Source organism: Microcaecilia unicolor, chromosome 10 (assembly GCF_901765095.1).
Source record: "Microcaecilia unicolor chromosome 10, aMicUni1.1, whole genome shotgun sequence".
Taxonomy (NCBI): Eukaryota; Metazoa; Chordata; class Amphibia; order Gymnophiona; family Siphonopidae; genus Microcaecilia; species Microcaecilia unicolor.
Window position 1 is genome coordinate 522,367 of NC_044040.1, and position 21,610 is coordinate 543,976.

General features: G+C 41.6%; 1 protein-coding gene across 1 annotated transcript in view; it reads right to left on the bottom strand.

The window, feature by feature from the left end:
• The window catches only part of SEMA3C (semaphorin 3C), a 154,494-nt gene that overhangs the window by 97,165 nt on the left and 35,719 nt on the right, over positions 1 to 21,610 (bottom strand). Inside the window, exons 3-5 of the mRNA XM_030215781.1 lie at positions 18,494 to 18,654; positions 9,907 to 9,969; positions 382 to 501 (exon numbers count right to left, since the gene is read on the bottom strand). Of these exons, the coding sequence (XP_030071641.1) occupies positions 382 to 501; positions 9,907 to 9,969; positions 18,494 to 18,654 (344 nt within the window). The remainder of the gene's footprint in view (positions 1 to 381; positions 502 to 9,906; positions 9,970 to 18,493; positions 18,655 to 21,610) is intronic.

A 21,610-nucleotide genomic window follows, 5' to 3' on the forward strand; every position in this document is an offset into this window, starting at 1 on the left:
CTAAACTGACCTCCTTTATGTGCTTATAAGACTTTGAAATGAAAGGTGTCTAGGGCCTAGAGCTGATGGGAATATACAATATTGTGCCAAGAAGAAATGACCCTAAACATCTGTTAGACACAGGACTGGTGCCAAGCTCTTCCATTGTCTTATCTAATTGGACTTCTTAGGGCAACGGACTGGGTTACGTTAGAAACTTCGGTAGCTGATGCTGTGCATCTATATTTGGAAAATGCTACAGTGGAATCTAGTTGGCAACCAATTTGTTAAGATAGTTAAGATAATGTTCTACATTATATATACAATTCAATCTGTGAATGCTAATTACAAAAAAGCAGAACAATTAAGTCTCTCATAAATGAATCGCAACAATAGACTTACCTCTGATCTGCGGCCTCGGTTGATGTAAGTACACATAGGACTGTAAGCACCACTTCCACAAACGTACAAATGAGTTCGATTGTAGGCCTGAATCACACGCACAAAGTTTCCACAGCCATGCTAAAAAGAGAGAATTAAGTGTCTTTATTGTTATAAATGCAACCACTAGGGGTCTCTGCAATAAACATGAATTTGCATGTGGCCCTTGTGTACAGCCATGTAATCCTTACATAATACACAGGAAAATGGTATGGGAAACTCAAAATTTGTGCATGCTTTCAAATAAAGAACTCCATTTGTAAATGAGATTTTAGAATGAAGATAAATACTGTGATATACTCGCCCTCCATGCTATTTACTAAGTTTTCATCAATGGCTGACACACCTTTATTTTTTCCAGAAATTCATACACAGATGTTGCATGCAAATGCCTTCCAAAACAAAACAATTACACAGCACAAAGTATCTTCAAGCACTGTTCTACATATTACAGTCTAGGAGACACTGTGGTTGTAAAGTGTATGTAGGATCATTGCTGTCATTACTGTGTCCACTGAGCGCTCCATCCATTTAAACACTTTTTTTTTGTTACATTTGTACCCCGCGCTTTCCCACTCATGGCAGGCTCAATGTGGCTTACATATACAGGTACTTATTTGTACCTGGGGCAATGGAGGGTTAAGTGACTTGCCCAGAGTCACAAGGAGCTGCCTGTGCCTGAAGTGGGAATCAAACTCAGTTCCCCAGGACCAGAGTCCACTGCACTAACCACTAGGCCACTCCTTCATCAGGAGCATCTCTTTCCATGGACTTCAGTCCCACCCTCTGGCTATTCACAAAACTAAGGGACCTCCTTCCATGGATGCTTCTTACACAGCCCAACATTGACTATTCAGGTCTAATTTAGCAGCATTGAGTCCTTAATAAAAGCACTGGCCACTGACAGCTGAAAATTGACCCAATACTAACTGCTTCAGTCAGTAACAATAAATATATCTCTGACAATTAATCAGATATCTTTATCTAGTTAACATTAGGGTATTTTTCGGCCAGACTTAAGACCCATTTTAAGTAGGGCATCTAGGCAGAAAAACAAATTTTTGCAATTTAGCAGGGAATTTTAGTCTGAGCTCACTGAAAGCACAGCCTTTTGTAAAATCTCTCTAAGGCCAGGGGAAATGCACATGCATTGGTGCAATGCACAGTGGGAATGATTTCTTTCTGTTATATTTATATACTAGATTATTAGAGTGTGTGCGTTTCTTTATGGTGTGAGAATAATGTAAATATACAGTAGGATGTAGGCTAGAGAGATGATGGCAGAGTCTCTGCTACCTAATGTGTTAGAGGGGGCAGTTCTGTAACATTTAGGCATGATTACACACACAAATGTTTAGAATAATGGCATCCACACCTGCTTAACCTACATAGTGGATATTTGCAAGGGGGACGTACATATGGCCAGAGCATGGATGGAGAATGGGTGAGTCTCCCACCTATCTGCGTAACTTGCACAGTTTGTAAGACATTTAAGTGCAAAAAAGTGACACCAGCTCTATGTTCTAGTGTAGGTGTCTATATTTATTTATTTGTTACATTTGTATCCCAACTTTTCCCACTTATTAGTAGGCTCAAAGTGGCTTACATAGTTCTGGAGAGGTGGTTACAGACTTCGGTGTGAACAAATACAGTATAGGAGTACTATTACAGTGATAAGTACAATAAAGAAGTATCGGTAAATAGGTTGGGGTGATTCAGACAAAATGTTAGGGTGTGATCATGAGTCGGGGTTGAAAACTGTCCGTTTCCTGATTAAAATGCCATATTTCATTATTCATTGTTTATGTCAGATACTGTGAGGTATGCCTTCTTTGAACAGGTGAGTTTTTAGGTTTTTTTTTCGGAAGTCTAGATGATTATTCGTAGATTTCAGGCGTTTTGGTAGAGAATTCCAGAGCTGTGTGCATATGTAAGAGAAACTTGACACGTATATTGATTAATACTTCAGGCTTTTATAACTTGGGAAGTGAAGAGTTAAGTACATTCTGGCTGATTCAATTGTGTTTCTAATTGGTAAGTCCATTAGTTCAGACATGTAGCTCGGGGGGTAGACCATGTATTATTCTGTGAACAAAGGTACAAATCTTGAAAGCAATACATTCCTTGATACCTGTCTATATTCAGTAAAGGAAAGAAGACACCGTCATTCCTCCCTGATGCCCTTTCTGTGTGTCATGCTTCTGAAGCATATCTGTGGCACCTTTTCAGGAAATGCAATGATTTGATTTTGATTCCTTTTAAGGTCCACCAAAAATTTTAACTTGATAGTCTTAATTGAACAAAAAAATTCAAGAAATATATTTATCTCATGAGAAACACAAAGGTAGACATGTTCTCTGTTTCATGTGTGTAACGTATATTTCCATGCATAAAATGATCTTCTGAACATTGGTGTCGTCGTGAGTGAACATGTGTGTGTTGTATAACAGCTATGTAATGTATACCCGTTTCTCCACTGAGGGTATTTAGTTTCTGCCACTAAGGAAAGAGTATTTTTCAGGCGTGAGGGAGTGGTTGTACAGGAAAAAGTGCTGTTATTCATGATTGGACCTTATGGGCTCCTTTTACAAAGCCATACTAGCAATTCCAGAGCGGCAAACGCGATGAAGCCCATTCAGTTCCTATGGCCATCAGGGCTGGCCTTAGGGCGAGGCGACTGCATAGGGCCTTGCGCTCAAGGGGGCCCTGCGCGGTGTGCCTGAAGTCACCCCGCCCCGACCGCCCAAGCTCCAGTCCCCCCACCCTCTGAATTTTAAGTTACCTCGACGTCGGAGCGGCCGGCAGGTAGCAGCAGCCGTGAAAACCATGCGAGCTGCTGGGCGGCGCTTTGGGAGCCTTCTTTTCCCTTCCCTCGTTCAGCTCTGGTCCCGCCCTCATTTTGAGGGCGGGACCAGAGCTGACCGAGGGAAAGGAAGGCTCCTGAAGCGCCGCCCTGCAGCTCGCATGCTTTTCACGGTTGCTGCTACTACCTGCCGGCTGCTCCGAAGTTAACGAAGAGGTAACTTAAAATTCAGAGGGAGGTGGCCTTGGAGCTGGGTGGGGGGCCTTGGGGAGCTGGTGGATGGGAGGGAGAGAGAGAGAGACAGGCCTTGGAGTGGGGAGGGAGGGGGGCCTTGGAGCTGGTGGGTGGGTGGGAGGGAGAGAGAGAGAGAGACCGGCCAGCCGGCCTTGGAGCTGGGAGGGAGGGAGCTGGGGAGCCCTGGGGATGGCCCGGGAGCTCGGAGGGAGGGGTAGCTGGCTCTGGAGCTAGGGTGGGGGCGGGGCTAGGATGGGGCCCCATCAGATTGGTCTGCATAGGGCCCCGCACTTGCTAAGACCGACCCTGATGGCCATCATTGCAATTGCCATGTCAGAATCGCTAGCGTGGCTTAATAAAAGGAGCCCTATGCTTGTAATCTTAGATTACAAATGCTTTGTAATATCTGTGGTATTTTTGAGGTACATTTTATAAGGGTTGCCTGCTTTTGACTTGGTTGATCACACCCATATCCGGGCTCAGTGCCAACCATGGGTGGCAGCCCGGCTACATCCCGCGGTCTGAATATTGGTCCTCATGATTCCAAAGAGAATATTTTTGCACAGGTCTTATCTTATAAAGGTCATTTGCATAAGTATATGACTACATCTCTGTGTAAATTATTAAAATATACCAAAGTGGGAGCACAATTTACTGTTTAAAGGACAAACCCTTTTTATAAAATTATCCTTCATATGTATGCATAGCAAAATAAATGCATTTATCCTAGACACAGTGGAATGTAACTGGGAGTGAGGCAGGGAGCTGAACACCAGCTGTTAAAAGGTCTGACTTGGAAAACTGCAAAACACTGAGATAAACATGGATTGGGAAGGGAGAGAGACAGAAGCGCAGTGAAAAGGTCAAGGAATTTCACTTGAAAACAGCAGTAGGAACTGTGGCCAGAGAAGAGTTTTGTATGCCAAGGATTCTGTATGTTTAGTTTAGTAGAAAATATTTAAACTAATCTGAAATATTCTAGTTGTCTTTGTGTTGTATAACTGTCAGATTCGGACACACAGACAGACAATGGTAGATTGACACACCTAAATATGCATACAGGCACACACTAGATATTGTGAGCCCTCTAGGGACAGAGAAAGTACCTGTATATAATAAATGTAAGCTATGAGAAAGGAAGTGATGTCATCAACCTGGATGGCCGCTTAATCTGAGGGCTCCACACTCCTCACCTACAAAGTTGCTGTATCAACCGTCATCGTGAACTTAAATGATTCCTTACCTCCCTGTGTGCATTTCGTATAGAGTCGATGACTTCCAAGCACAAAGTTACTGAATCAGGTGATCCTTGCCAGGAAGGCCTTGTGGTACAATGATTCCTCACTGAATGGTATCCCGTGTGATTCTGAGGCTGTCTCATCTATGGGTGAGGAGGAGGATGTGGGAGAAGATCATGGCTTGTTTCGAGAGCTGAAACACTGTATGGGCGACTTGCAGCAGGAATTGAATGCTGTGCTGGTTGAAATTGTACGTGCTGACATGAGGGAGCTGGGAGTGCAAATGGAAGATGTTGAGAGTGAATTGGATGAGCACACAAAAGCTTTTACTGAGGCGTGTGCTCAAAAAGCTGTGCTTCAGCTCCATACAGATGAGCTTCAACTCAAACTTGATGACTTAGAGGACCAGGGTCGGAGAAAGAATCTCAATTTCTGAGGTGTTCCGGAGCCTGATGGGACACAGAATGTCTCGGTGATTGTGAAGGAACTGTACAGACGGTTGCTGTTGGATACTGGAGTGCAGGGCCCTGTGGAAAAAGAAAGGGCACATCGACCCCTCAGACCCGAGGTACAGAACCTCCCACATGATATTGTGTGTTTTGCTAAATACTCTGTTAAGGAGCAAATTATGCAGAAGGTGTAACAAGGAACTGAACTGAAATTTCATGATGCCTCTGTACAGGTGTATCAGGATGTCTTTTCCTATACTTTGGCTAAGAGGTGCAAAATGAAGCTGATTTTGGAATCCTTGAATAAGGAAAAGTTCAAGTGGGCCTAAGAACGTAAGTATTGTAATACTGGGACAGACCAAAGGTCCATCAAGCCCAGTATACTGTTTCCAGCAGTGGCCAATCCACATCACAAGTACCTGGCAAGATCCCAGAAAACAGATTTTATGCCTCTTATCCTAGTCTCTGCTTTGTTGTGGCTGGAAAGCTACGTTGTGTTCATTCTATGGAGTAAGCCTAGAAGATTCTCCATGATGCAGGAATAGCGCTGGTGCCTGCTCCTGCACCTGCTCCCACTGGTTCCTTCTCTGTGGCCATCCACACCAGCTTCCTGGTTGAAAGTGTTCCAGAGGCAGCGTGTATCTGATGAGAATAAAAGAGGTCACAACTAGTCTTCGGGATCTTGAGGTCTCCTGAGTAATTTTGGAATATATATATAATATTTTTTTTACTGTTGGCACTTGTGTGTAGCTGATTAATGAGAAGAGTATTTGTATGGTTGATGGATGGATGTGTTACTTGTGAGTTTTTGGGAGGTCTCTGGGTGGGTGCTTCATGTACCTCTGTAGACCTCATACTTTAGTGGGGGGTTTGGTTGGTTATCTTTTGTGGAGTTGGGAGGGTTTGGGGTTTTCTTCTGTATGGGTAGGGAAGGGGAAGGGTGGGTGCTTCATGTACCTCTGTAGACCTCATACTTTAGTGGGGGGTTTGCTTGGTTCTCTTTTGTGGGTAGGGAAGGGGAAGGGTGGGTTTGTTTTTAAAATGTGTACTTTGCTTAGATGGAAGGATTCTAATTGTAGTGCTTTTTTTCTAGAGTGGACATTATATTGTCTTTTGCTCTATTTCGATTCTTAATGCGAAGGGCCAGAATTCTCCGGTAAAGTGTCAGTGGCTTATGTGGAGTTGCTTCGCTTGAACTCCTCTTTTGTTTTGTTTTTTTGCAAGAGACTCATTTTAAAACAGAACACAGAAGGCTTCATTGCAGTCAAAATCCAACTGTCTTGTGTGTCTCTGAACATGCTGGAACTAGAAAGTGTGGAGTAGCTACTGAAATACTTAAAGTTAAGGGAAATGGGACTTGATATACTGCCTTTCTGTGATATTTTGCAACTACATTCAAAGCGGTTTACATATATTCAGGTACTTATTTTGTACCAGGGGCAATGGAGGGTTAAGTGACTTGCCCAGAGTCACAAGGAGCTGCAGTGGGAATCGAACTCAGTTCCCCAGGATCAAAGTCCACTGCACTAACCACTAGGCTACGCCTCCACTCATTCCACCAATAAGAGCAAATGTCATCAGTGACATCACAATGGCTTGATTACTCGATACTTGGCTCACTTCTGATATTGTGATGTCACAAGGGAAAGGGGGAAAGGGAAATGGGACTTGATATACCACCTTTCTGAGGTTTTTGCAACTACATTCAAAGCAGTTTACATATATTCAGGTACTTATTTTGTACCAGGGGCAATGGAGGGTTAAGTGACTTGCCCACAGTCACAAGGAACTACAGTGGGAATCGAACTCAGTTCCCCAGGATCAAAGTCCTCTGCACTAACTATTAGGCCACTCCTCCACTCCTTGGAATTCCGGAATCTTGCTATTCATCGGGGTTCTAAATGGAATGTTGTTACTCTTTGAGATTGTGCCTGGAATCTTGTTAATGGGACTTGATATACTGCCTTTCTGTGATATTTTGCAACTACATTCAAAGCGGTTTACATATATTCAGGCTGACTTAAGTGGCTGCTTTTTATTTGTGCATTTGCAGGTGGATTTTACATTGGCCAATGTTTATGCCCTAAATGTAGATCAACATCTCTCTCTTTTTTTTTTTTTTTTTTTCTATCTTTAGCACCTCGACGAATCTTTTTTTCAGGTGGGTGAATTTAATCTTCGGTGGTGATTTCAATACTCTGCTCAACATGGTGTGGTGTGTAATCTTGCAAGAGCTGGGAGTCTATGATGCTTGAAGAGAGGTGCATCCTGATAGCAGGGACTGTATATTTTTTCTTCTCCCTGTAAGATCTACTCTCTCATTGATTATCTACTTTTGGATGGATCCTTGCGCTTGCTGCGCTGTTTGGCAGATATTGGCAATATAACCTTCTTGGACCATGCACCCTGTACTGTTGTTCTTCCACAAGTTGTTTCTGAAACTATATAGAATTGTCACCATAGTGGCAACATTCAATACTGGTCTTCAGAAAAGCTTGTTATGTTACGGTTATCTAGATAATGACGTTGAATGTTGCTATATAATCATAGGAGCCAACTTTTCAAAATTATTGGGGGTGCTAAGCCTAATGGAAATAACTCCTTCCTGGACACATACAAGGAATTTTCTCAATATTGGGGGTCTTAAGCACCCACAGAGTTGGCTCCTATGGCTATAATCTGAGTAATAAGCAGCAGCAGTTGGTTGTGAAGAAAGCAATGAAGTTGTTGCGGGTGGGTTTTGATCATAGGTTAACAATGCAGAACCAAGTCACGGAGGTTATTCAAAGCTTCTTTTAGGCATCTTCATATGTTATTTCGACTGAACCAATGTTGTCCTTGACTGATTTTTGCAACATTGTACAAAGTACGGTTCTGGCATTGCAGTTGGTCCAGAATGTAGCAGCTAGACTTGTGGCTGGGAACCTCAGATCAGAGCTAAAACGTCTGCATTGGCTGCAACTGCTTTTCCGAATACGCTTTAAGGCACTGGTTTTGATTCAGGAAGCCTTATATGTAGCAGCCCCACAGTACTTCGGTCAAGCCATTTGTGTTTTTTTTTTTTTGTTACATTTGTACCCCGCACTTTTTTCCCACTCATGGCAGGCTCAATGCGGCAGGCAATGGAGGGTTAAGTAACTTGCCCAGAGTCACAAGGAGCTGCCTGTGCGGGGAATCGAACTCAGTTCCCCAAGACCAAAGTCCACCACCCTAACCACTAGGCCACTCCTCCTACTATTTGAGATTCTACATGGAATGTTGCTATTCCACTAGCAACATTCCATGTAGAATCTCCAAGAGTATCTATTTTATTTTTGTTACATTTGTACCCTGTGCTTTCCCACTCATGGCAGGCTCAATGCGGCTTACATGGGGCAATGGAGGGTTAAGTGACTTGCCCAGAGTCACAAGGAGCTGCCTGTGCCTGAAGTGGGAATTGAACTCAGTTCCTCAGGACCAAAGTCCACCACCCTAACCACTAGGCCACTCCTCCACTCCTCTACAGTGAGCTTTGCACTCAAATGCAATGTGCTTGTTTCTGGATATGGCTGGGAAAGTTCATTAAGTTGCTTTCTCTGTCGTAGGGGGTTTATTTATGGAATGCCTTTCCGGAACCACTTCACCTAAGCAGCAATTGCATAGTTCTTTGTAGAAGCTTTTATGCAATAGCAGTGGATGATATGGATATGAAACAGAGCAATATTTTTGGCTTATAAATGTATGTGTTGTCTGAAATGTTACTATCTAGTTCTTGTTTTTATTATATATGTTTTAAAATGTAAATCGCCTAGGTTATAGGTGAGAGAAATTTTTAAACTAACTAAGTAAATATGTGGATATTCAGCTTTTTATCCAGATACCGGCCAGTGCTGAACATTCAGGTACCTGCTTAAATGCTGTGGCCAGTGTTGAAAAGAAACCATGACCACTGTTTAAATATTGACTCGTTAGTATGCATAAAACAATTAACACACATTATCCTATGAATTAGATGCATGCAATTGATTTCTATGTTTTAAAAGTGTTAAAATGTTTTATTAAAATGAATGTCTGAAATTAAATGAAAAATAAAATGCCCCCTATTTTGGAAAAACAAACCAAATATTTTTTGACTGCATGTTTCCCTGGTGCTAACCATGAATGCACTTGTTGATAACCATCCCCACTTGTAAAGATTTTTGGAGCATTTTGGCACAAGGATTGTCCATGTAATGGATTGACCACAAGGGTATGTATCCTACGAGGGAAAACAATTCCAGTAGCTGCTAATGAAGGCCCTGTAGCACCTCTGCCAGAATTTCTACTGTTGAGTTAGACAAGAAAAACTCTGACAATCACATCAAGTCAATTTATTTATTCACGGTGCATGCAAACGAGGCACTTCAATGAAAAAAAGCCCGTCACAGATCCCCCTGTTTAACCCTGGGCTGCTGATCTAATGAAGTGTGTCTTTACTGGGATATCATATGGTTTAAATTTACAGGCTGTCGTTCCTTCCAGGAAAAACAGGCCCAAACATTTATAATCTCAACTGCTCAGTGTATTCTTTAGGAACATCGGGTACAAATCCTATTACTGAAATCTATCCCTGAAAAAAAGAACTTCACGATTTCTTTTCAAGTAACAAAGATTCCTAAAATGTTCTCTTTGCGATTTCGTATCACTGTAAGGAATTTAAAATAACCAACACCCTTCTGATTTAGTTTTGGCTACACTCAAGGTGCTCTGACTCATAAAGCAAATATTTCAACTTTTTACTTACTGTGGGATCCTTGCCAGCCATTTTACATTCGTCAACTTTGATTTTTGTTGCTGGCCAGAAAACCTGTTTGAAAAATAGGATAGATGTCCATTATATATTATAGATTGATTTCTATCAAAACATAATCCTGTTTCAATGCCAGAACTCAGGATAAACAGAAAAGGAAGACAACTTTTATTAGAAATGTTTTTTCCCGTTTTGAGCATAAAGTTCAATGGATCCAAGGAAAGGTACAGGAGATGCAGCTGTCTGATTTCACTTTACCCAGCACAGCACTGCTTCAGCCTTTCTCCATTCATCCTTTGCTGGGTTCTGTTAAATCACAGTTTACTAAGACTCAGGAGGGTGCAGTAAAAGCTGAGCTCAATACATGAACAATGCTTCTTATGGTCAATTTCGCAAGCAGCGTTATTCATACTGCCTAGGAGCCTTTGGCTTCTAACCCACCTTGTGCCCTTGCATGGAAGCTTGACTCCCCTAGCAGTAGTCACCTTCACCATTTTGAACCCAGCATTGGCAAGGGCAGGAGCAACTAGGGTTCCCCATATTTCCTACACTCCCAAGGATGTATACAGGTAGGGTTGAGAGGGGCATCTTTGGTGGAGAGGTAGGTTCCTCAGCAGGAGTTGTGATGGGGAGTCCTTGGGGCGGATATAATGAGGGAGCACTTTTGAAGGGGGGGGGGGGGGAGGTTGTGATTGGGGTCTCTTTGGAAGGAGGGTTCTGAGAAAGAGGGAGATTATTCATTAGTGCCCTGCTTCTTTAAGAAGTGGCCCAAAGCTCTTGACCAGGACAAATGAGCAGCATTATTTGATTTACATAGTAATGAGGTATTTTGCATGCATTTACAGGCTTAGCATCTTACAATATAAAAAGATTGAGCTTCTTATCTTTTCCCCTAAACCCACCCCTCCTGTTCCCCTATTCTCTGTCTCTGATCCTCCCTGTCTCATCAGCTTGTAATCTTGGGGTCATCTTTGACTCATCTCTCTCTTCCTCTGCACATATCCAATAGACTGCTAACGTCACCAAAATTCATCCCTTCCTTTCTGAGCACAGTACCAAAACCCTTATCCACACTCTTATCACCTCTCGCTTAGACTACTGCAACTTGCTTCTCACAGGTCTTCCACTAAGCCATCTTTCTCTCCTTCAATCTGTTCAAAATTCTGCTGCATGATTTGTATTGCACCAGTGTCACTATGCTCATAATATCCCTTTCCTCAAGTCACTTCATTGGCTCCCTATCCATTTCCGCATACAGTTCAAACTCCTCTTACTGACTTACAAGTGCATTCACTCTGCAGCTCCTCTCTACTCTCATTTGTCCCTACACGCCTCCCCTGGAACTCCGTTCATTGGGTAAATCTCTCTTATTTGTACCCTTCTCCTCCTCTGTCAACTCTAGACTTTTATCTTGCTGCACCATACAAATGGAATAGATTTCTCGAGTCAATACGTCAGTCTCCAGCTCTGGCTGTCTTCAAATCTAGGCTAAAAGCCCACCTTTTTGAGGCTGCTTTTAACTGCTAACTCCTATTCACTTGTTCAGTACCATGTCAGTTTTATCATTCCCACCTTAAGTAATTCCCTTATACCTTATGTCCTGTTAGTCTACCTTGATTAGATTGAAAGCTTTGTTGAGCAGGAACTGTCTCTTATATGTTCAGTGAACAACGCTGCGTACATCTAGTAGCGCTATAGAAATAGGTAGTAGTAGTGTGTATCCCAGGGTAACTAAAATTAACGTGCATCGTGGGAATATAATGCAGGTTATTGTATTAAGGGGCAAAAAAGGCATCTGATTTCAGCTAGGTTTACAACCATAGCTATCAAGTTAGTGCACAGTAATGCTGTTAATGCTGTAACCAGGTACCTCTCTTGTGCAGCCAAGGATAGAACAATCTCCTCCAGCCACAGGCTCCCGGTACAATGAAGAAATAGATGTCCACCAGTAACTTCAATCTTAAAGACTTTTATTCCATGCAAGTTTCTAGTACACAGTTCCAATAGCAGTATAGCACATACCAGGATTCAATACAGGCTTCAGTCTGGGCTCTTTATCCAGTGCACAATAAACAGTAATTCAATTCCCAAGACAAACAGTTCATCATCACAGTTCAGTCACCAAGCAGCAGTTTCTCCCTTCTATCCTCTTTACCTTCAGGAGAGTTCAATATTTTAGGGATTCCTTCTACCCAAGGGTTTCCCCTGCATCAGCTTCACAGTGAATTCAATACTTTTGGGACTTCCTCCCACCCAAGGAATTTCAGCCTGCTTCAGTACTTTAGGGACCTCCCTGCACAAGGATTTTCAGCCTGCAAATACTTCTCTCCTTCTCTCTCCTGGCCTGAACTAATGAGACTCCTTCCCACCTGCCTAATCAATCCCCGGCTTCTCCCTTCACAACCAATCATTCTCCACTCATTAGCTTCTCTACACACCCATACCAGCTGAGTTGAGCATGAGCCTAATGAGGAGCTCCTGCACACAGGGTTTCCTAGCTCTCTTTCCCCCATACCAGCTGAGTTGAGCATGAGCCTAATGAGGAGCTCCTGCACACAGGGTTTCCTAGCTCTCTTTCCCCCTAGTGGCAGCCAACCTACACCTCCTATTAGCTTACATCCATGTCCTCCCTTATTGCAGCTAGGAGTCCAGTCTGGATTTTCCATCTCGCCCCCTGGCTCCTTAACCCAACAATCCTGGATGTGACTTTATCACAATGCACATTATTAGGTCCTTTTGCATAAAACGGGGCCTATGGTAAAACAATGCACGTTAAGTATTAGCATATTGTAACAGCTGCTTATTTCAACTGAATTATGAAACATGTTTAAACAGCATCGTTGCTTCCAACTCTATGGGGATAATTATCTATGTGTTTTTTGACCTGTGGAAAATAGCTGTGATAAAATTACCTCACAAAGACTTGCATACAAGTAATGTGTGATGGAAAAATTGCAGTTACCTTAAGAGGGTAATTTTACGCGGGGGGGGGGGGGGGGGGGGGGGAGGATAGTTTGAACCTTCTTTGTGGTAATTTAGTCATTTATGCTTGTGGCAACATATGTGGCTGCAAACAAAAAAAGCAATATTGGGCCTTCAAGACTGAGACAACAGGAGTATTTTATTGATAAATGACCCGACACGGGCTGTGTTTCGGCGTTAAGCAATGCCTGCCTTGGGGGTCAGGGTTTGGTTATAAATTGTGTAAAATGTATACGTGTCCAATGCCTCTGAAAAATAGATGGAGAAAATCTTTAAAACCAAGCGTTTCTGTCGGAAAAGACAGCCGCAATGTAGGGAAGAAAACTCCTGTATTAGCCTTCTCTTTCGCAAAAGCAAATTATGTGTCTACAAAATCATAAGTGATGTAGAATGGGTAAAATTGAATCAATTTCTCACTCTTTCAAAAAGTGCAAAGACCAGTGGACACTCAATGAAATTATGTGGAAATACTTTTAAAATAGGAGGAAATATTTTTTCACTCAATGAATAGTTAAGCTCTGGATGGGGTAACAGTGGTAGTGTATCTGGGTTTTAAAAAGGTTTAAGTTCCTGGAGGAAAAGTCCATAGTCTGTTATTGAGATGGACATGGAGAAAACTACTGCAGTCCATGGAATTGGTAACATGGAATCTTGTTACTCTTTGGGATTCTGCCAGGGACTTATGACCTGGATTGGCCACTGCTAGAAGGAGGATACTGGGTTAGATGCACCGTTGGTCTGATAGAGTATGGCAGTTCTTTTGTTCTTATGTCCTAATGTACGTTTGCAAATGAGCTCTTATAAAATAATGGTAGGTTCTCTGAAATGATGTTGCATACTTTGCCAGTGGGGTGTGGAGTTTGGGCAGATCATGGCCAGAACACACCCGTATGTATCTAAGATTATAAAAGACTATAATTTGCATCTGTACTTGACAACTATTAGCACAGACATTTAGGCCATATGCCACTTATACTAGTACTTTATAAAGACAAGTAGGCATAACAATATATATATTTATATATATATGCGTTATAAAATACATATATGTATGCACAGACTACATACATACATTTATACTTCCTTAGGTGCAGGTGTGGATTTGTGAGTCACTGGGACTGCTTCTGGGAAAGCCAGAGTTCAAATGCTGCTTCTGTCACTGACAACTCCTTGTGACTTTGCTCAGGAAAATTTATCTCCCATTGCTTCAGATTGGGATAGGGGTATACAGAATCCAGGGGTTTATCTCTCATTTTCTCAGGTACCCTCTTAGATTGTAGGCCCTTTGGGACAGGTATATATTGCACCTGAACACATCATCACAGTACAGTGTTGAATACATCCACTTGAACTATAAAAATTCATCATTATTTGATAAAGGCACATAGGCACCTATGTTGTTTCTTCTTTTAAAAAAAAATAGGTATACCATAATACTTTTGTGAAATTGTATATAGGTGTCCTGTTATCTCTGCTTGCACATATGTTAGCGTACCACAACTGAGAGGAGGCATTTCCAGGACAGGGCTGGGGGGGGTGGTCATGTCATTTAAAAAAAATTTTTTTTCACTCCATTTCATATTTTAAATGAAATTAACAAACTGCAACTGAAATTTTAAAAAGAAAGGGGGTCAATATTCAAAGCGATTTAAGCAGGCAGGAGAGGCAGTACTACAAGACTGCCACTACATGTCACAGCAACCATTTTAAAGCTGGAGCTGACATGGGGCAGGAGTGAGTGGACATTGCTCCTGCCCCAAAGACCAGTAGATCACAGGCAATGTAAAGGTAGGCCGGTGGGGTAGTACTTCTGGAGGGGAAGCTCTGATTGCGAGGGGTCTGGGAGGGGTAGTGTTCTTTGTGGAGGATCAGAATCATCAGGAGAGGGGGGACTGAACATTGGCCAGGAGCCACATAAGTCCCAGTAGCAGTCTGGTCAGACCTCGGTATTTTGAAGTAGATCTCAACATTGAGATTCATAGAGAAGGTACATCAACCGAGAGTACTCTTAAGTATTAGCATATCACACAATTTAGCATATTTCAAATTAGGAACATCCATCAAACATTGGTTTAGTGATCTTAAAAATTGAGGAGATCAACATAACTTTTACAAAGATGCCAATATGATAGGGACTTCATTACTGAGTGCCTTTTGAATTGGTACCAATATTTTGATCTTGATTAGGTATTTGGTAACCAAGGCAGTGATTGCAACATAGGTGTCACAGCAGCATTCTGTGTTGTTTTTGATAATCTAACATTTAGCCCTTTGTAGAAATCAAAATATGAAATAAACATTGCTTGAAGCATTGTACGAAGATTAATGAAATTCAGGTATGGTTTCAGTCATCACATTATCAATAATTTATGATTAAATCATTTTTATTGGCAGCTAAAAAAATACAATAAAGTGCTAAACCAAATTTCTTTCTGAAAAATTCAACAGCCAACTCACAATACAACATAATAGACAGTATAAATCTCCCAACCTCCTCCCCCTTCCACCCCTCCTGCTAGCAATTCCACCTTCCATTAGTAAGATAGTAAATAAAAAAGTACCCTTGTATATTCAGCAATAAACTTCTGGCTCTAGATGTTAGAGTTCACCAAAATGTCTTCCATATAGTTTGGAATTGTGCTCCAGTATTCATAGTAAAATCCTTAACTTCTAGGCGATCCAGTCTCATCTGGGATATCATGAGGGTTCTCCATTGTTGTAACGAAGATCCCGATGGGTCCATCCAAGCCGACAGGATAGTCTTCAAAGCAAATAAAACTGTGCAACAGAAAAACTGTTTGCTTCCAGAGGGAAGTCGTTGCTGCAGGGTCCATCCTCCAGAAAGGAAAAAGGGATCTCGTGAAACCTGACAGGAACAAATCTCCTCTATAAAGGACAGTATTGCAGCCCAAAATGAGTGCACCCTCGAACATATCCAAAATATTTGTCCTAATGTTGCAGCTGGTAGTCCACTCCATGGACAGAGTCCTAGGGAAGTCAAGTGTGCTCTTTGTGCCCACAAAGGTGAAATATATAATATAAGAAAAAAACTTATAAAGAAGTTCTTTGTGTAGAATCTATACTACCCGAGTGTGTATTTGTTTCAAGTAGATCTGCAAGTGTTCAGCTGTCAAAATGATCTTTAAGTTGGTAGACGATTGTTGTGCCAAGCACTTATAGTCTATTTCTTCTGTCGTATCTTGAAGATATTTATGGTGAAATTTTAACGGCACATGCATTTGAGACCACAAAAATAAGGGCCTCTGCCAATGTGTCCTGTATGTCCTCTGTGAGGTCTGTCCAGGTCAATGATCGTATATAATGATGTAGTTGATGATATGCAAAGTAGTCTGTTGATGCAATAGAGTATTCTTGTTGAAGAGTATTAAAGGATTTCAACTGACCTTCTTGAGTTAAAACATGCCACAGATAAACCAGACCTTTCTTAGCCCAGTGATGAAATATACTGCATCATTGCCCAGGCTGAAATGCTGGATTGTCACAAATAGATATGTAAGGTGTGACTTGTGAATTAAAATGATGCCTCTTTCACAACCACTTCCAACTGAGGTGTGCTGCTCGAAGGCAAGGATAATGTTGTAATAGTCCCAATGGGTGTGGTCCCTTCATTTGTAATAGCAAGCTAAAATGTATTTATGGTTTCAATTGTATTTCTAAATCGAAGCTGAAAAGTCACCAGTTGTTGAGATGTTTCATTCCATTAGTTATGTTTAAATAACAGATTCAATAAACCCATCCCGCCTAGTGCTTTAGCATTTGGATCACTTTTAATGGAAGCCGAGGCCACTTCCCTTGCCAGATGTATGATTGTATTGGTTTATATAACTGTGCCTCATTTTTTCGTGTTAAAAACACTGGAAGCATCTGAAACAGATACAGCCATTTTGGAGCAATCATCATATTAAAAAGATGCACCCCACCCCAAAGCGACAATTGCAGAGACATCCACATTTGTAACTTGTCCCTTTTGGATTCTATTACAGATGTAACATTATTGTGATTAAAGATTTCTAAGATCACAGGGCAGATTGATCCCCTAAACTCCCATTAAAAAGGAAAGGTTCCATTGCCCTTTCACCTCAGGTAAAAGGGGCATTGCCTTAGACTTAGTAAAATTTAAAGTGAATCCAGAAATCTCTCTAAAATCCTGTAAAATATGAAGTAGCTTCAGGATCCCTTGGGAAGGAGCAGCTATCAATATCATGAGGTCATCCGCAAAGGCCAAAGATTTGATTGTTTCCTTGCCCATGAGGACCTCAGGGATGCCAACCTCAGCCTCTAATCTTTATCAGTGGCTCTAGTGTCAGAACAAAATGTAGGGGACCCTCAGGGGGAGGAATGCTGGCTTCGGCCTAACCCCTGGTACAAACATGAGAGGGCAGTCCATGAAACTAGTGATCAGTGGATTGAAAACAAATCATAGAAAATATATATTTTTATGCATCCCATAATTAAGCTTTGGAATCTGTTTCAAGATGATGCAGTTAAGGACTTGTTCTTATGTTCTCATGAGACTGAGAACAATGCAGAAGTCTGAGCATTGTAATGTGCCTCAAGGAAGTAGAAAAGCTCTTCTGGAGTGGGCACCAAAAGCAAATCTTCAAAGAAAGTGAGTCTAACAAACTGGGAGGAAAGCCAGTAGGCTGATTGCTAGGAGAGGTGGATGGAGTTTGAAGCTGGCTGGGATAGAGTTGGTGCAGAGTATGTATGTATCAGGGAAGATGAGTTGAAGGAAAGAGAGTGTGTTGAGGAGCTCACATCCCTTTCTCACCATCTTGCTTTTCTAGATTAACAGAAGTGAATCTTCTAGTTGTTCCATCACAGTTCGTTATTGTGCCTCATTCTATGCAATTTGATGCCCTGGACTTAAGGAACGGGGTTATTTATCTCACTTCAGGAGTGCAGTGTGAAAGCTTTGTTGTGTTGCCAAGTGTTTGGTCACTAGGATGGCTCTGACCCTAACCTCTTGGTATTGGTGGAGAGTGAGAGTGTCTTACAGTGTGCTTTGTGTATCTTTATCTTTGGGGGATTGTTTAGACCATGCCAGTTGAGGTGACTCAAATTGTTTATTTGGCCTTCTCTGTTTGTGTACATATATTTTTGACTCTGAGTAGCCTGCCAGTTGCTGGAATTTTATATTATCTGCATATGTTTTGTGATGTGGTTTATATTAGTACTTTTGTGGAAATGATTACGTCAAGATAACCTCCCACATGAAAAATGGTGAAGCTGACTAGAATAAGGACATCGCAGAGCGAAGAGGATGAGAGAGTAGTGGGAAGGAGGAGTTAAAAATTACTGATAGAAAGATGAGGAGAGAAAGTTCAAAAGAAGACAGGTAGACGTAATCTCATAGGAGAAATCCCCTGGATTCTCATTAAACATGTGGCTCACTCTTTATTCCCCTTGTTCCCTAATGTTACCTGAGGGCCAGCACCTCCCTCCCCAAAGCCCTACTTTTGTCTCTGCTTGCATGTCTTATCTGGTTATATTACACATGAGAACGTGCCCTCCAGAGATATGACAGCCTTTTATTTTTGTTAACATGAAAGGTTTGCATTACATTATCTAAACTTACATATAGAGGGTCCTGGCTGATGTTGTTAATATTCAAAGACAGAACGTGATCTTTGCTGCCCACATAGATGCGGTCCTGATCTTCATCCATTAATAATATCCTATAATCCAGAGGGTTGTGGGATATACTGTAGTGCTGACTCGTTCTGGTTTCCTGAAGTTCTGTAATAGAGAATATCACATGTTATAAAGAACTAAACACTTCCCCCAAATTCTATAAAACTCACTAAAAAATTGTGCACTCACCCAGTTTGTACCAGCAGTTTAATTGAATAACCAGCCAATTAGCAATGATTGGCTTCTTAAGCAATTACTGTAAATTGGATTTAATTAAAGTTTACACACATATATTACATGCGGGTCCAAAAAGAGGGTGCAGCCATGGGAAGGCCATAGACGGATTCCCACAATTTATGCACATTGGTATAGAATAACGGGGATCAGGCATGGGGATTTACTCCAAGGTTTCATTGGTATAAATGGGTGTGCCTAAATGCAGTTATGGTTCCTGACCTAAGCACTATTCTAGAAATGGCGTCTCACTGTTGGCCAAGAGAAAGGCACAGTGAAGGTGACAAGGTGGATGATGTCGATAAAACTACTACTGACCATCATCCACCTTGTCACCTTCGCTGTGCCTTTCTCTTGGTTTTACCATTGCGGAGGTTTGTTTTCTTCAGTGATTGTCGACCGTCTCACTGTAGACGCCAATTATAGAATAGCGCTTAGCACTACTTTTTTGGCGCCATTTATAGAATTTGGGGTTTTATTTACTAAGCCGTGCTGTAGGCATGCGCTTTTAGTGTGCGCTAAAAATGAGCACATTCTAATTTCTACGGGCATCTCTAGCGTTAGCGCATGCTAATTTTTAGCACGCGTAAAAAATGTTAGCGCACCTTAGTAAACAGGGCCCCTAGTTCTTTATGGACTTCTTTGCACTTCTGTCTCTCTTTCATCCTGAATTACCACAATCTGTAAAGGCAGGCTGCGTGCTCATTTGATGGGTGTAACCAGTGGCGTAGCCACAGGTGGGCCTGGGTGGGCCGGAGACCATCCACTTAGAGCTCAGGCCCACCCAACAGTAGCACACATTTAGTGGTAGCTGGTGGGGACCTCAAGCTCCGCCAGCTGAAGACTTCCCCCTGATGGTAACGAAAATGCTACTCTCCATGATACCGGCACCTGTGCGTGCTCAGTTTTCAGCGCATGTCTGCTGCAGACTGCCAAGGTGGAAAGAAGCATTTTCCTGCCAGCTGAGATATATTTTTGGTGGTGGTTGGGGGGGGGGGGGGGAGAGAACACTTGGTGCCCACCCACTTCTTGCCTAGGCCCACCTAAAATCTGTTGTCTGGCTACGCCCCTGGGTGTAACGTTATGCTGCCTTAGATATATGTGGCTGGACGATAGACATCTTTGACCATGGAAAGTGCCTTCTATCTATGTGTGGAAGTTTATAAAGTATTTCCTGTGTGTGAAGCATGTTTTACACATGGAACATGGAGAGTATAAAATTGAGGAAGGATTCGCTGGTATACTTGTATACCTGCTGAGGATTATGTGTACTTTTACACAGTCTGCATGTAGGCATTCCCGTGTGCCAGAGCTGCAATATATACACATATTTTATCAAAAACAACAGAATTTTACTAACCACAGTCAATGGAGGAAATCCCCTCAATCCTGTTAGTCCTTTTATTAACAAAATGAAGCCTCAACTGCTCGGGGGAGGTTCCAACATGACCATATCTTATGTTGCATTTTCCTTGCTATAAGAATATCAAATTTAAGCCCGTTCTGGTTAAAGATTTCTCTCATTTGGGCACCAAATGTTAGAACTCCATCCCGAGAGACGTTAGATGTATAAGTAACTACTTATCCTTCCATAAATTTCTGAAAGCTTCTTATTCGATAAGTTGCAGATGTAGTTCTTTACTTTATCTAAACCTGTTACTGCTGTGTTAATTTTCTTTGCAGTCTAATCTAACTTATTATTTAACATTTCTCTGTTTATAAATTACTATCATTGTATACTATCTGGTTAATTTGTAAACCACATTGAACTGGTCTATGTATTTCCGGATAAAGTGAGATATATTCACCAATAAATAAATAAATAAACCATATTTTCCCCCCTAATGGGCTTCTATCACAATTTTCCCAGGCTGAGCACCATCCGTGTGATATAGCAAAAGAATGTTGTCTAAGTAAATGTAAAATGAAATGTTGAACGATTGGATAAGGGCAGCTAAAGGACTCTCTTATCTCCTCTATTATTCAATATTAGAACAATAGTCCTTAGAACAATATTGAATAATAGAGGAGATAAGAGAGCCCTGGGGAACCCCACAAGCTAAGGAAAAAGATGTCCACACGAGGTCAATTTTCCACATGTAAAGCCTCTTTAACATGCAGAAAATGGTCTTTTCTAAAATCTCACAGCTATGCATGCTGACATAAACATGAGTAATTATATGCATGCTGCAAGTAGGTGCTCCTGGCGGAGGAGCTGAAGTAAAGTGGTGAAATGTGTGCAAAACTCATAAAATATGTTTACACATGCTATTAGGGGCTATTTCTGAGAGCCTCTTTTATAAAGGTACCTCAGCACTGGTGGTTCACTCTATAGCACAATACATGTCTGAAGCTGAGTGACAATTATCTGAAGTGTTATCAAAAAATGAACTTTGATCCAGTAGTCAGTTTGAAGAGTAGTATTGATGAGTTGGTGAGGTCTGCACTCAATCGAGGTATGCTTATGCAAGAGGAGGCAGATTTTTTTTGAGGGAGCAAAATCCATCCCCACCACACATTTATTTTCTGCTGAAGTTACATAAATGCTTGGGAACACCACTTGGGATGCCTAAAGTATCTACAATTACTACTACTACTTATCATTTCTATAGCGCTACTAGACCTACGCAGCGCTGTACACTTGAACATGAAGAGACAGTCCATGCTCGACAGAGCTTACAATCTAATTAGGACAGACAAACAGGACAAATAAATTCAGTTTTAGAACCACTATTTTAGTTTGATTTGTTTTTAGAGGTTTAAGCAAAGAATATTGCATTCTATGTTCAAGTCAAATCTCGCATGTTACACATTCTTGATGATCTTG